The following is a 14,952-nucleotide window of genomic DNA, read 5'->3' as shown; positions in this document are numbered from 1 at the left end:
ATCCATAAGGGTTCCGTTTTTTGCCATTTGGCTACGGAACCCTAAAAATGGCTAAAATGCAATGATGTGGTATATTTTCAGAATCGCTTCAAAAAGCCCTTTCGTATGATAGATGAGAAGTATACGATAGGTTTTAAAAAAAAGTTTTTTTTTATACAAAAAAAGGTTGCAGCACTCCCCTCCTAAGGGAATTTTTTTTAGGAACTGCGGGTCAAAATTTTTGTTTTGACTAGTATATACGTGTACCAAACGGCTAACCTGTACATCGATTTGCGGTTTTTTTATGCGAACAGCTTACACTATGTTTTTCACCACCTTGAACCTTTTGTAGACTAGACTATTGTCCCAAAATATTGGGCGACGACCGGTCGTCTGGCCTAGGAGGTAGTGACCCTGCCTGTGAAGCCGATGGTCCTGGGTTCGATGATATGATATGATGAGCACAGATATTTGTTCCTGAGTCATGGGTGTTTTCTATTTGTATTTAAGTATTTATATATTATGTATATCGTTGTCTGAGTACCCATAACACAAGCCTCCTTGGGCTTACCGTGGGACTTAGTCAATCTGTGTAAGAATGTCCTATAATATTGATTTAATATTTATTATTATTTATTTATTGGGTTTCATATTTATTCCGATCAGAATTAGGAGCTCTTCAATTTATACCTATTTTTATCAAAATCTGACACATAAATAAAAAAACGGACCATCAATAAAACTGTATAATTACATCAAAGTAAGAAATATCACATGTCACATGTTTCTTTATTATGATAATTTTATCTAACCTGAGGCTTTCTTTTTTTCTATTCAACGGAGCCGGAGAGCGGCAAATTTGTTTTTCAAGACGCTTGCTCGAAAAGATCTTATTTCATGCAGGTGTACTGAAGGGAAAAGGCCTATATTGTTCCCGCGGGAGTTATAGCTTTCTTTTTTAATTAGGTATGTCACTAATTCATACGAACCAAGTAAGTTATAAGTAAAATACTTTGTTTAAAATCAAGGTATAAGGGAGTTTTACTTTTAAAATACTCACGACTATAATTCAATATTTTTGTTTATCATATTTAAAAATATTTAATTGGATTAATTTAACAGCCGTTATCTTGTATGTTTTTATACAACAATGTTTTCTTGTATGTCCATGTATGTTATGTTTTTTTACTATTCTGTAACTCGAAATGTTAATTAGATTGCAGGTTGTAGAAGGATATTGAATATAGTTACTAAAAACGCGAGCGGCGTGAGGCCGGCGAGGAGCGCAAATAACGTGCGCGTCGGTGTGCGTGCACCACACACACTGGGATAGTCCCTCGGTACGCGGTACCGCCCCCGTCAGCGCGACGACGATATTCTCTTTCAAATCTCAAAATTGAGTTTGGTCTCGGCTCCTGTTGGCTCTTAATGTTAATATTAGTTTCCTTTAAACGTCGTAATCTACATAAAAACCTACTGTTAATGTAAGAATACGAAAAATATACATATTTCATATTTTATTACTTACCTCTTCATCATTATAACACGTTTATGTTTATTATTGATTATTGAAAAACCGTTCTTAATAAGTTGTCTGAATGGAACGGAATAGCTATGCAAGGTAGAGGTAGGAATCAAAGAGTATATAACCACTACGTTGTAGGAATAGCTGCCGAAACGCCTGTCAAAGAAGAGGCGTTTTTTCTTACTGCAAGCATGTTTTAAGATTCCAAAGTTTTTATTCCTTACTTGTTGTTTTTATAATTTTTTCGCAACTGTATTAAAAAACGTCGTTCGATACACATGCGGAAATGTACTATTCTTTTATTCTAATAATATGCCTTTACACAGATTCTAGTCCCGCACTCACAAAACTGTTAGATCTCCATACAAACTTTCAAACCCTTTTTTACCACCTTGGGGGATGAATTTTTAAAAACGCTTTAATTTAGTTTTCTTTCTATCATACTTAGGCCACACTGAATGTTTTGCACTACTGGCCACTCGTAAACATTTAAATTACGAATTGTACTTATATTGTAAAAAATACAGGCTTTTGTTTATGAAATGTGATAAATGTTGGCGAATAATCATTCGTCTTTTGTTCTTAATGGCTTGTCAAAGTAAATCACTTGCTTGATGCTCACATATGATGTATTTCTGTTGCCGTTATAACAACAAATACAAAAAAAAGTAAAAACTAATAATTTAAATTTTTTTTTTGAAGGCGGTTCCCTTTTTTTAAAAAAAGAATTGAAATTAAATTATTACAGTTTTTACATATTTGTTTGTTTTTATTTTGTTTTTTATTTTTATTTGTTATTTTGATGCGATTTTAAGAAAAGTAATTGTTACATTCTGGAGAAGGTTGAAGTATACATGGATGGTTTGAAAGACCAATTGGACCCGGTAGGTTGCGCTGCTATCGATATACCTATCGTCTTTGATTTGCTGAAACCGATTTAGATGAAATTTTGTGATAAGATGAAATAGTTGTATATGGTGGGAGTGGGAGTGCGAGTGGGCGTGGGAGTCGGAGTCAGTCAGATTCCTGGAGCCTGGAACTGGGAATGGGAGTGGGACTGGGACTAGGACTGGGAGTGGAAGTGGGAGTGTCTAGGTAAACTAAATCTTACAATAGGACGAAACGTAATACCTATACCTAACTACATTTACAAATCGCTTAGCACCGAAACGTCAGTTTCGTCGCGAATAATTTTCAAGGTTGGCCATCGCCTACACTAGAGTACCTACAAGCCCAAAACTAAATGGGGAACCTAACTGTAAACAAACTAATATTTTATCCCAAAATCTAAAAATCTAAAATAAATCGCTAAAAAGTAAAGTAAAATAAATAAATAATAAAAGATGATAAAAAATTGAAACAAAAAACAACTATCACTAAAAAGTAAGAAATAAAATTTAATAAATAAAAAAAATAAAAATAAAAAACAAAAAAAAACAAAAAAATATGTAAAAACTGTATTAATTTAATTTCAATTCTTTAAAAAAAAAGGGAACCGCCTTAAAAACCAACCCACTAAAAAGCACAAAATAATAACCCCACCCCCTATCCTTGTCCAGTACCTATCCCGTCGTAAAGCAAATTTCTGCCAAAAAGTAATTAATACCTAATACTTAATTTAAGCAAGTTAATAACCATCCGGGTAATGACTTAGTTTTTTAAGGCGTTGCCAAACCAACAAAAAGTTTCTTTGCTGCCAAATAGAAATAGAAAAATAAATACGAGAAGTAGTTTGTAGTGCAAGAACTAAACATGTCTTTTTTTTTGGTTTGGCACCGCGTTCGAAAACTAAGTCATTACCCGGATGGTTATTAATTTGCTTATTAAGTATTAGGTATTAATTACTTTTTGGCAGAAATTTGCTTTACGACGGGATAGGGGGTGGGGTTATTATTTTGTGCTTTTTAGTGGGTTGGTTTTTGAAGGCGGTTCCCTTTTTTTTTAAAAAGAATTGAAATTAAATTATTACTGTTTTTACATATTTTTTTTGTTTTTGTTTTGTTTTTTATTTTTATTTGTTATTTTTTTTTATTAAATTTTATTTCTTACTTTTTAGTGATAGTTGTTTTTTGTTTCAATTTTTTATCATCTTTTATTATTTATTTATTTTACTTTACTTTTTAACGATTTATTTTAGATTTTTAGATTTTGGGATAAAATATTAGTTTGTTTACAGTTAGGTTCCCCATTTAGTTTTGGGCTTGTAGGTACTCTAGTGTAGGCGATGGCCAACCTTGAAAATTATTCGCGACGAAACTGACGTTTCGGTGCTAAGCGATTTGTAAATGTAGTTAGGTATAGGTATTACGTTTCGTCCTATTGTAACTATTGTAAGATTTAGTTTACCTAGACACTCCCACTTCCACTCCCAGTCCCAGTCCCAGTCCCACTCCCATTCCCAGTTCCAGGCTCCAGGAATCTGACTGACTCCGACTCCCACGCCCACTCGCACTCCCACTCCCACTATATACAACTATTTCATCTTATCACAAAATTTCATCTAAATCGGTTTCAGCAAATCAAAGACGATAGGTATATCGATAGCAGCGCAACCTACCGGGTCCAATTGGTCTTTCAAACCATCCATGTATACTTCAACCTTCTCCAGAATGTAACAATTACTTTTCTCAAAACCGCATCAAAATCGGTTCAGCCAAACGCGATATAATCGCGAACAAACATACATACATACACACAAACATACGGGTCAAACTGAGAACCTCCTTTTTTTAAGGCGGTTAAAAAAAAGTCTATCGATCCATCTGCAACATAGGCACACGAAGACGAGTCGGTTAACCAAAACAGAAGATGCCTATGTTTCCCCAAACCTGAGTTCCACTAGGTACAGTCAGGGTTCATAATCAGCTCCGTCTTGGGTACTGCTCTCCCAATTGCTCATCAAGACGTGTCGGAAGACCAAAACAGCGTGTGCCTATGTGTCACCAAACCTGCGTTCCACTAGGTACAGCCAGGGTTCAGCATCATCTCGATATTGGGTACTGCTCTTCTAATTGCTCATCAAGACGTGTCGGAAGACCAAAACAGCGTGTGCCTATGTGTCACCAAACCTGCGTTCCACTAGGTACAGCTAGGGTTCAGCATCAGCTCAGCTCTATGTATACTAAAACGTTTTCCAGAATGTAACTATAAATGATACAATTCTGCCGTACAAAAATGTATGCAAATAAATTATCCCACCAATAATTTTGCTTTGAAGATGTTTTGGTAGCTCGTTTTAGCTATTAGGTGGTTGTCGCACTGCCGCAACGGACTCGCATGCGGGGACAACGCACCAACGTCCGAGTTTTCTCCGCATCTCCGTCCGGAGCTGCGATGCGCGACGTCCCGCGTTACTTCCGTCTCGCGTTCATTTCACATATTTGTCGATAAAATGGAAACGGAACTTATTCAGAACGCTGCGGTTATACTTTCAGTTTGGTTTTTGTACAATCGAGTCATGAAACCAAACCAGACTTATAAATGGGTCTTTTGCTAGAGATTACCAAGATTTAAGGCAACACGAAGAAAAAAAAATGTATTGCACGCGTATGTCAACTGAGTCATTTGATTATTTCCTAAGCAAAATTTGAGTGATTATTACTGGCGCGGACACAAATTTTCGACGTTCTATTACAGCGGAAGAAAAACTTTGGCTTACACTCAAGTAAGTAATAATCTACTACGTCAATTATACTTTTATAAGAATTCCTTATATTTAGGTTACTATTAAAACCGATACTATAAAACTAAATAGATTTGGAATTACTTTTGCGATATTTCTATACAAAATCAAGATTCTACATACAAAGTTAAAAAACGCATCAACGGACGCCGCCGCTGCGAGATGCGGAGCAGTGTGACGACCGCCGTTATAAAAGTAGGTATGTAAAACTATGCCTGTCGAAATGTTTACTTTTGTTTTGGGTTCGTTTTGTATTTTTTTGTTTGCATGAGATGAGATTATCGCAAATCACAAAATCATAGATCCAATCGTAGGAAGCATCTTTGGTCCAACTCTCTTCCTTGTATACATTAACGAGCTATGCCAAATTTCTATCCCTAACTGCGACATATACACCTACGCAGACGACACGGCTCTGCTTGTGAAGTGGCATAACACCTGGGAAGTGGCCAAGATCAACGCTGAAACCGCACTAGTCAAGGTCATGGAGTGTCTGAAGAAGAACATTTTAACGCTCAACCTTGAAAAATCGAAAGCAGTGCGTTTCCGTCTTCCACACTCTTCAAAACCTCCGGATATTACCGATACAGTGAGGGTCTACACCTGCCCCCCTGAATCCACAAACTGCACTTGTACTTCCCTCTCTGTAGTCCCCCACATTAGGTATTTAGGCGTGTATGTGGATCACAAGCTTGATTGGTCGTCGCATATTGACGCCCTATGTACTCGACTCCGCAAGCTAATATACATTTTCAAGAAGCTTCGGCACACTGCATTTACTGAAATCCTCTCCCTAGTCTATCAGAGCTTGTGCCAAGCTGTCATTACCTATCGCATCCCAGTGTGGGGCGGAACCTATAAAACCACACTGCTCAGGGTAGAGAGAGCGCAAAGGGCAATCCTCAAATTGATGCACTTTAAAAAACGCGACTACCCTACAACTCAACTCTACTTAGAGTCCAAAGTGCTCTCCGTAAGGCATATACTTACTGCGTATAATTTTGAGACAGCATTCATTAGTGCCATTTAATAATATTAATGCCCAAAAACGACAGGGACACCCTGTCTGTAAAACGGTGTCTTTCCGCACATCGTTCGGCCGTCGACAGATCGAAGCGCGGGCGCACGTCTATACTATAACAAAATCAATAATTTAATCGCAATTTATAGCTTGACAAGACGGGAAGTCAAAATTAAATTACAAGACTGGCTGCTAAATTACATACAATGAGACTGAAAATCTCCTCGTTATAATAACATAGGCAGAGGCAACTAGCTAATGTATAATTAAAGTGTAAGTAAATAAATTTTAATAACTTAAATAACTATTTATTTATAGCAATTAGTTTAATGTTTTTACCATCTTACTGCTATTACACAACCTTCATTTTGTTTCGACATCGAATTTAGACGAACTTTAGCCCCTAAGGCACAGGTGCTTACCTAGTTTAGGGGTCGAAAGTCTGACCTCTACATACTGTCATGTTTGTACCCTTTTGTACTATTTTATTATGTAACGGCTCCTTATGTACAATAAATATTTTATTATTTTATTTATTTATACATGATCAAACGAACTTCAAAGTGAAGTTCGATCAGTATTATATGAGTAAGCTTCATTCTTCAGATATAAAAACCAGGTAGTCCTTTAACCTACTAGGCAACTCATCGCATGTTTAAAGTAGGTAGCAACAGGGACCGGCCCGCTATCCCTTATCGGGGTTTTATAAGGGTATTGCATAAGGCTTAACTCACCATACCCTTTGCCAGACGAAACCCTTTGTTTTGGTTTTAAAAACCCTTATATAAAGCTACCACATTTGAGTAATCGGTAGCCCAAATACCCTTACAAAACCCTTATCATCCGCTCACCAACACCTTGCATATTGCTTATAAGGGTTAGCCTTATAAAGGGCTTCCCTTTTAGCATATAAGCGTGCTAATTTAAGTCGTCTACCTTGTTCATAAAGCACACATTACTTCGAATCCGAGCGATCGTCGGCGGAGACGTCTGCGTTCTTTGACTAGGCACGTATTTTCTTTCCTTTTCATACACTACCGTAGATATATACTAATCCTGTCTCTTTCACGCAAAGGGAAACCTTTATAAAAAGCGCTTAAAGATAAGGGTAACCCTTATTAAGAGCTAGCCTTATTTTTGGTTAGCTTTTCGGTAAGGGTTAGTCAAAGGTAAGGGTATGAATGGGCTTGCAGTTCAAAAGGGAAAGTCTTTCAATGTGTTAGCCGTGTTTAAGTGTTGCCCATTGAAAGGGTTTTATCGCGGAAAGGGTTGTCCGGTCCCTGGGTAGCAAAAACTTTAACTCAAACAGGTCTATCCCTACTTTTCCACCTAGTCTTGATGGGGCGCGCGGCTTGCCGCCATTGCTCATTATTTTTAGAGACTTTACTTTCTAAAGCAAAACATTCTTTCCGGGTATAGGGAGGGAGGGTAGTTATATCTTCGAATGAAGCTTACTCATATAATACTGATCGAACTTCACTTTGAAGTTCGTTTGATCATGTATTATATTTCTCAAGCTTCATTCTTCAGATATAAAAACCGGGTAGATGTTAAGAGTTGAAAGTTTTGCTGCATTCTTTCCCATTATCAATGTTATCATAGCATATTTATTTCTGAAAACATATTTGTAGGAATAATTATCTACCATGTACATATGTGTATGTTATACACAAGTTTACTGTTCCAATTGAGTTATAAGGCATTGTTAAGAAGCACGGGAAAGTTTAGCAATGCAGGTTCAAAAAGGTATTCATATATTAGGTATAGCCAGGTTGTATATATATATATATATATATATATATATAATACTTTTACGTATTAGGATATTTAAACAAAATCTAATTTGTTCTTCATAAAACCTAATTGACTAAGATTCCATACAATTTGTGGTCAACTTTGCATTAAGTTTAATTCGATTTGAAAAAGTTTAATACGAGTAAACTCATAAGACATATGTCCTTTTGTGAAATGTATTAAAATTCACTAGCAGTGCTTGTCCGCGATACGGAATTTTTGAAGGCTCAGAACAGTAAACTATTGATGACAAGATTCAGGCTCGTCTAAGTGTAATTATCTACGAATTCTTGCTACTAATACTTTTTACTTCCACACATTGTGATCTGTTCTTCAGATATGAATCAATCCACTGTAACGCTAGTCCTCTGACACCATAGGATTCAAGCTTACTTAGCAGTTTATCATGCACTACGAAGTCAAAGGCCTTTGACATGTTAAAGAAAACAGCGGTTGTAAAAATTTTATCATCACACTTTGTCCCAATCTCGTGTATGAGATTAAACGTTGCTAATGTGGTCGATTTGTTTCGCTGAAATCCATTTTGTTCGTTTGCGATTATGTTGAATTTAAGGAAATAATCATTCAGTCGTAAATGCATTGCTTTCTCAAAGATTTTTGAGAGTATTGGTACTAAAGCGATAGGTCGATAATTTTCAATATTAGTTTTGTCTCCTTTTTTATACACTGGCTTTACAATTGATATTTTTAATTTATCGGCAAATTTTCCAGTTTCTATGGACAAGTTAATTAAGTATGTCAGAATGTGTACTAGTTCGTATTTACATTGTTTAATGATATTGGTTGCGATATTATCATAGCCCTCAGCATTAGTATTGTTCAGCGCTGTCATAATATTTAAGATTTCTTGTTCACTAAAAGGCATCAGGAATAAACTGTTTGCAATTCTATTAGCATCAGTTTCCAAAGTCTTTGAAAATTTGTCTCTTAACATATTTGTAGAATTGATGAAGTGATTGTTTAGTTCCTCCGCAAGGTGAGAAGCCTGGGTAACACTTCTACCATTTAAGATTAGTTTGTTTATACAACCATTATCCCGAGTAGTCATTACTTCGTTTTTTACAATGTTCCAAGATGCTCTGCATACGTTTTTGCTATTTCGTATAAATTTACTATTTGTGTTTTTTTGAGCTAATGTAATACATTTCTTCAATATTTTCGAGTACTTGGTATATTCTATTTTACTTTGTTCAGTCTTAGTTTTATAATAATTGAGCATCAGCCTTCTTTTATTTTTTGTGCTTCTTTTTAACCCTCCGCTAATCCATTTCGGTTTTGAATTTGTATAAACCTTTACGTTTATGACAGGAAAACAGAGATTGTAAAAGAGACATAGATAGTTATGGAATTTGTCAAAGCTATCATTTATGTCAGAAGTTTCGTACGCTTCAGAGAATGACAATTTGTTTAGGCAATTCTTAAATTTTAATGTTTTCATTAGAGTAGTCTCTTTTAGCAATCACTATAGACTTATAACTAGGACGTTTTGGTTTTTTAGTTACTTTAAAGAATAACGTTTGAGCTGTGTCATGATCAGAGAGGCCAAGGGGTAGAACTGCACCAGTAGCTTGTTTTATATTGCTATAGATGTGATCAATACAGTTTTTGCCCCTTGTTGGTTCAGTAATATAGCATTTTAGATCAAAGTTAGATACTAGATTTTGGAGATATGCAGTGCATTTATTCGGTTTAGTTAAATTTATATTAAAGTCACCAGCCAGAAAAAAAATTTCCTTACGGTATTTAATTGAAACGGTTAAAGTAAAAATTCTAATTTCTTGAAGAATGTATTCATATCAGAATAAGGTGATCTGTATATACAAATAAGTAGCAACATTTATCGTGGATATTCTTATAGCACAGCATTCAAAAACATTGATTGATTTTACAATTTTAAAATCCGTGCCCTTTTTTGTAAGAATGCATACTCCCCCCCCCCCCCCCCCGTTTAGTTTTTCTACTATAGTTACTAGCTAATTCAAAGCCATTGATTATGATATTCTTCTCATCACCGTTTCTTACAAATGTTTCTGTTAGGCAGATCGCATCTATTTCATTACCTGATTCCGATATTTCTGACAATATTATTTCTAGTTGATCCTTTTTTGCAAGAATGCTGGCTATATTTTGGTGCATGATCCTGTATATATATTTGGAACTAGTATGAGCCTTATTATTCTCGTTATCTATGTTAGGATCGAAAAAATGTCGAAGGCTCTTCTTCTGTTTTTGTGGAATCAATTATATTGTTACATGTCAGACTAGGTTTCTCCCTGGTAGCATTTATGAGAATGGTTGAGAAAAGATCCATTAAGTCATTAAATATTGTAATAAACCCCTGACGACTTACATTACCAAAACGGGAAAACATGTAATTATCATACGTCAAATTCAAATTTGAGTCCATTATATAGCTATAGTTATATGTCAAATTATCCTTGTATAAAATGTCATTGAATATTTCTACACGTTTGATGAATAAGTTGGAAAAAGTTGAAATCTTATATGTAGGCAAACAGATGATAATATTTGTATGTTGGACTACAGAAAGCTGTTCTCTTATGAACTGCACTAACTTATAGTAATCTACACTATTTTTAAAGTCTTTGTCTCCGATGTAGAATATGCAAAAATCAGATAGGGTAAAATTTGTAGTTTACTTGGAAGGTTATTAAAAAGCTCACGTGTCCCTGCTCCAGGTGTTAGGTAAAGACATACGTCTTCATCGGGAAATGTCTGCTGTATCTTCTTTAGCATATGATTTGAGTGGTTACTAATCACACATAGTTTGGAATGTTTTGATGATGCGACTTGATCCATTATAGTAGAAATCTGCTTATCACCGCGTGTGGAGAAGTTGGCTTCGGGCATTGCGGGCTGGTTTACACAGTTCAAAACATTGTCTCGAGAATGATAGCTTTTTTTTGTCAAGCTTTCTAATTGATTTGCGATACTTAAGATCTCGTTTTCCACATTTTTCATCAGGTTTTCTAGGTCATTTATTTTAAGCTGCATCTTGAATAAACGTTTGTTACAGTCTGTTCTTTTCTCAGCAACAAGACCACAGGCAGGCGAGGATGGCATTGACGAGGCATTGATTAACAGGGAGTGCCTCTGTTTTTTCTTAGTGCCAGTTTTACTTTCTGACGTTGTGCAATAGCATAAGGAATGTAGTACTTTAGTTTCCCTAGTTAATTGGTCGACTTTCCTATGAAGCTCGTTATTTTCGATTATTTTATTTTCTAGTTCACTTTCTGTACTCGCAAGCGCAATTTCGAGTGTAGATATTTTCTCATAAAGTCCATAAGATTTTGGACATGCGCAAGTCTCCCGTGTCAGGCCGTCCACGCTCTTGCATAAATTGCTAGTTTCTGACAAAGAGTCGTTGCTCAAAGAGTCTAGAAGCTCACTTTCCGTGGTGTTATGAGGATCCAACGTCCACGAGCCATCGGGTGCATTGGGCGATGTCAATTGGATATCTTCATTTTCGCGTGGTTCGTCTATATTAAACTTCTCTGGTGGTGATGACGATGATACAATAGAAGTTACATCTGCCGTTTTGCTACAAATTTTGCTCATGACTAATGGCAACTTACAGTTCAATCCGTATGGCATGTTTCTATCCTCTGAGGGCACGCAACAGTCCAATTCATGCGGTATATTGGCAGTAGTGTCATTATTCTCTGGAAGCAAGTCGGAGTCATTGGTATTCGGTATTTCGATGATAGGACCATTGTTTGGAGGAAGGCTAGAGTTCGATTCATTTGATGTTTTGCTGTTTATGTCCCTGTCATTGGGGGATTCTTGGTGCTCATGTACAATATCTTGACTCCTAGGTGTTTGAGGGGTCGTTGATGGTTCTCTTACTTCATTTTCCCTTTGTGTAGCTTCAGGAGCCGGTGATTGTGCATATTCCTGGTCTAGATTCTTGTCACAGTGCCACTTCTCTGTCACCTGTTGACAGAGAAGTGGCACTGGTATTCACGTCATTTTTCAATGTTGTCTTTTCGATGCATATTCTACATTTCCACTGTTTCCGGGATTTGAGTGTTCTTAATCGGTGCAATTTTTCTGAAACGCCTGCACAGTCAAATTCATACCTTTTCTTGCAACTAGAACACACGATAGTAGTTCTTGGGTCTACATTAGATTTGCACTTGAAGCAGATCACAAAATTTGTCATATTACGGGAGCTTGTAGTCGCTCTAATAGGCCTTTTAGATGTCATTATGACGTTATATTGTTTAATAACAATTTATTATTATTATTGAATCTAATTAAAGTTGACTCACGGCCAACCCCAAGCAAGTTCTATCTTCGTGACGACTCTAGGCTGCCCCCCAGGTTTATAGTTACCAGTCGTGGACTCACGGCCCGCGCGGTACTAAGTAAATGCAAGGTATTTGATCACAAAGTGTAAGTTTTTTACAAAAATAGTTAAAATAGTTACACTTAAGTAAGTATCTGATTTTTCTTCAGGATCTGAAGAATCTATTATCACTCGGCAATTTTGCTTGAGTTTCTTCTCTCGTATTCTCGAATAAATCGTATAATGTCTGCACTGAGTGCACGACGTATAGGCATTTTAAACGACTTTGAAACAAAATTATGATTTTACGTGCGTTCGTTGCCTCGCAAGAATAAAGAATGAGCAATGGCGGCAAGCCGCGCGCCCCATCAAGACTAGGTGGAAAAGTAGGGATAGACCTGTTTGAGTTAAAGTTTTTGCTACCTACTTTAAACATGCGATGAGTTGCCTAGTAGGTTAAAGGACTACCTGGTTTTTATATCTGAAGAATGAAGCTTGAGAAATATAATAGTAACCAGTAACCACTAAATCATTAGCAAATGAGTTCAAATTTGGCACATAGATCTGATTAATACTATTTCATAATAGAATAAAGGAAGGCTTGTGAAGATTAAGTTTATTAGGTACTTTTATGTATAGGTTGTACTTCTTTTTTCTTCATAGAAAGTATGACCACTATAGTAGTACCTATAGTCAGAGAATAAAGCGTATCTAGAACATACATTACATTAAATACTAACCTGTCAAATTCTCCGACTCTGGAGAAAGAGGTTCTTCTTTGAACCTGTAACAAGCGAAATTAAATCTAATCAATACATTACAGGACACACTTAGACCTGTACATGTTTAAGATTTTGCCACTTAAAGCAGCAAATAAGTTATTTATACTATTTATAGATTTGGATCAAAACCCTAAATTTGGAAAACCTACCTAAATATATACAGTATTGTACCGACAATACAGTATACTACATAAGTGAATGCATGCCTAAAACGAGGCATTCTTACTCCGCTGATAACTGTTTAACATTGTTTTTTTTGACGTGCTCAAGTATTATATTTAAGTTCATCGTTTTAACTGATCTGGGGGCACGGGAGTGCCCCCGCCAAGTCGAGCAAAACAAAGAGGCACGGCCGTACCATCCTTTTCTCGAAGCCATTCAAGCCATTTTCGACGTCCTGTAATTTTGTGCTGGCTAAACCTAGAGGCCTGAATTTTCAGTGACATATAGGGGATGATATGGCTTACATATATTCCCAAGAACATTTAATTTGAACTTGTAGTTTAAGAATTATTGCACGTCAAAGTTCCTTACTTTTGTCACTGACACACTCACCGATCATCATAATTCTAAGGTACTTCTAGCCAATTAACAAGCTTCAAATTTTAAACATAAGTAGTTTTTAGCTTAACAAGCCATAAAAAACCTAAAAATATTGCAATATCAGTCACGTTTTAAAGATTTAGGAACTGCATAAGTAAGTTTGTAGTCCCATATGAATATATGCTATTACATTGTTACTTTTGCAGTTCCAACAAATAGTAGGTAATGTAAGGTCTAAGATGTACGATGTGAGTAGGTATAAAGATGTGTACAGTATGAGTATGGTATGGCTATGAGTATGGTATAGGTTCATACCATACATATGGCACTCATGTGCGGGCATGGTGTGGGATGGGGACTTGGGTATGAGTATTGTATGAATACAATTATAGCTTGGTATGGCCATGAGTATTGTACAGGTATGAGTACGAGTATAGTGTGGGACGGGTATGAGTATGAGTTTTAAGAACAGTTGTAGCTGACGTACAAGAAGTACCTAGTACCCGAAAAGAAGGACTGCCTACAAAAAGAGATGAGATCCCATCAAAAACATTACATGTAAAAAGATGCCAGTCTCGCATCGCAACGCAATACTTGTACTACAAAAACATTACATGTAAAAAGATGCCAGTCTCGCATCGCAACGCAATACTTGTACTACAAAAAAAGTTTAGAGATGTAATGTGATACCAAGTCGGTTATTTTAGTCAGTGCCAGCCAGGGGGTACTAAAACCGCATCAATATTAGATATCTTTAATTTTTAATACATTTAATGACTTGTCAATCGCACATAATGCTTTACTCGTACCGTACTTCTAAATATGTGTAATGCTCAAGCTGCATGTGATTAACGCTAGCGTTATGTTCAATTAGAATTATTTTTAATAGTAGATGATGATCCTTATGTCATTATGCAGCCGTGCGATGGCCAAGTCATTATATGTATAAAACTTAAACATCCTAGTAGCTCCTAAAGTATTGATCGTAGAGTAAAAATGAATATGATTTAATTTGTAGAAAATTTTACGCAGAAAATCTGAAAAAAGTACCCCCCTCCCCCCCCACACACACACACATCCTCAGCACACACCCCCACCCCCGAGTACTTTTAGTATGTATGTATGTACCACGAGATGTATGTATTATTCTCCTGATTTTATAAAGTTTCTTAAACTAATAAAGAGTAAAAGCGCAAATTACTATAAAATACCCAAATCGCTAAATTAGGCTTGCCTAAATAATATTTGAACAGTTTCCTCTATTGTTCCAGGATTCCAGAAAAAAACATTAATATT

The 14,952-nt window shown here is 36.1% G+C and overlaps 1 protein-coding gene across 1 annotated transcript in view; it reads right to left on the bottom strand.

Moving 5' to 3' along the window:
- LOC134754318 (ecdysone-induced protein 78C) overlaps positions 1–14,952 on the bottom strand; it is a 159,304-nt gene that overhangs the window by 108,949 nt on the left and 35,403 nt on the right. Inside the window, exon 2 of the mRNA XM_063690574.1 lies at positions 13,072–13,115. Coding sequence (XP_063546644.1) covers positions 13,072–13,115 — 44 coding nt within the window. The remainder of the gene's footprint in view (positions 1–13,071; positions 13,116–14,952) is intronic.

This window comes from Cydia strobilella, chromosome Z (genome assembly GCF_947568885.1).
Source record: "Cydia strobilella chromosome Z, ilCydStro3.1, whole genome shotgun sequence".
Taxonomy (NCBI): Eukaryota; Metazoa; Arthropoda; class Insecta; order Lepidoptera; family Tortricidae; genus Cydia; species Cydia strobilella.
Note: the sequence above shows the minus strand (reverse complement) of the source record. Positions and strands in the feature narration are given on the sequence as shown.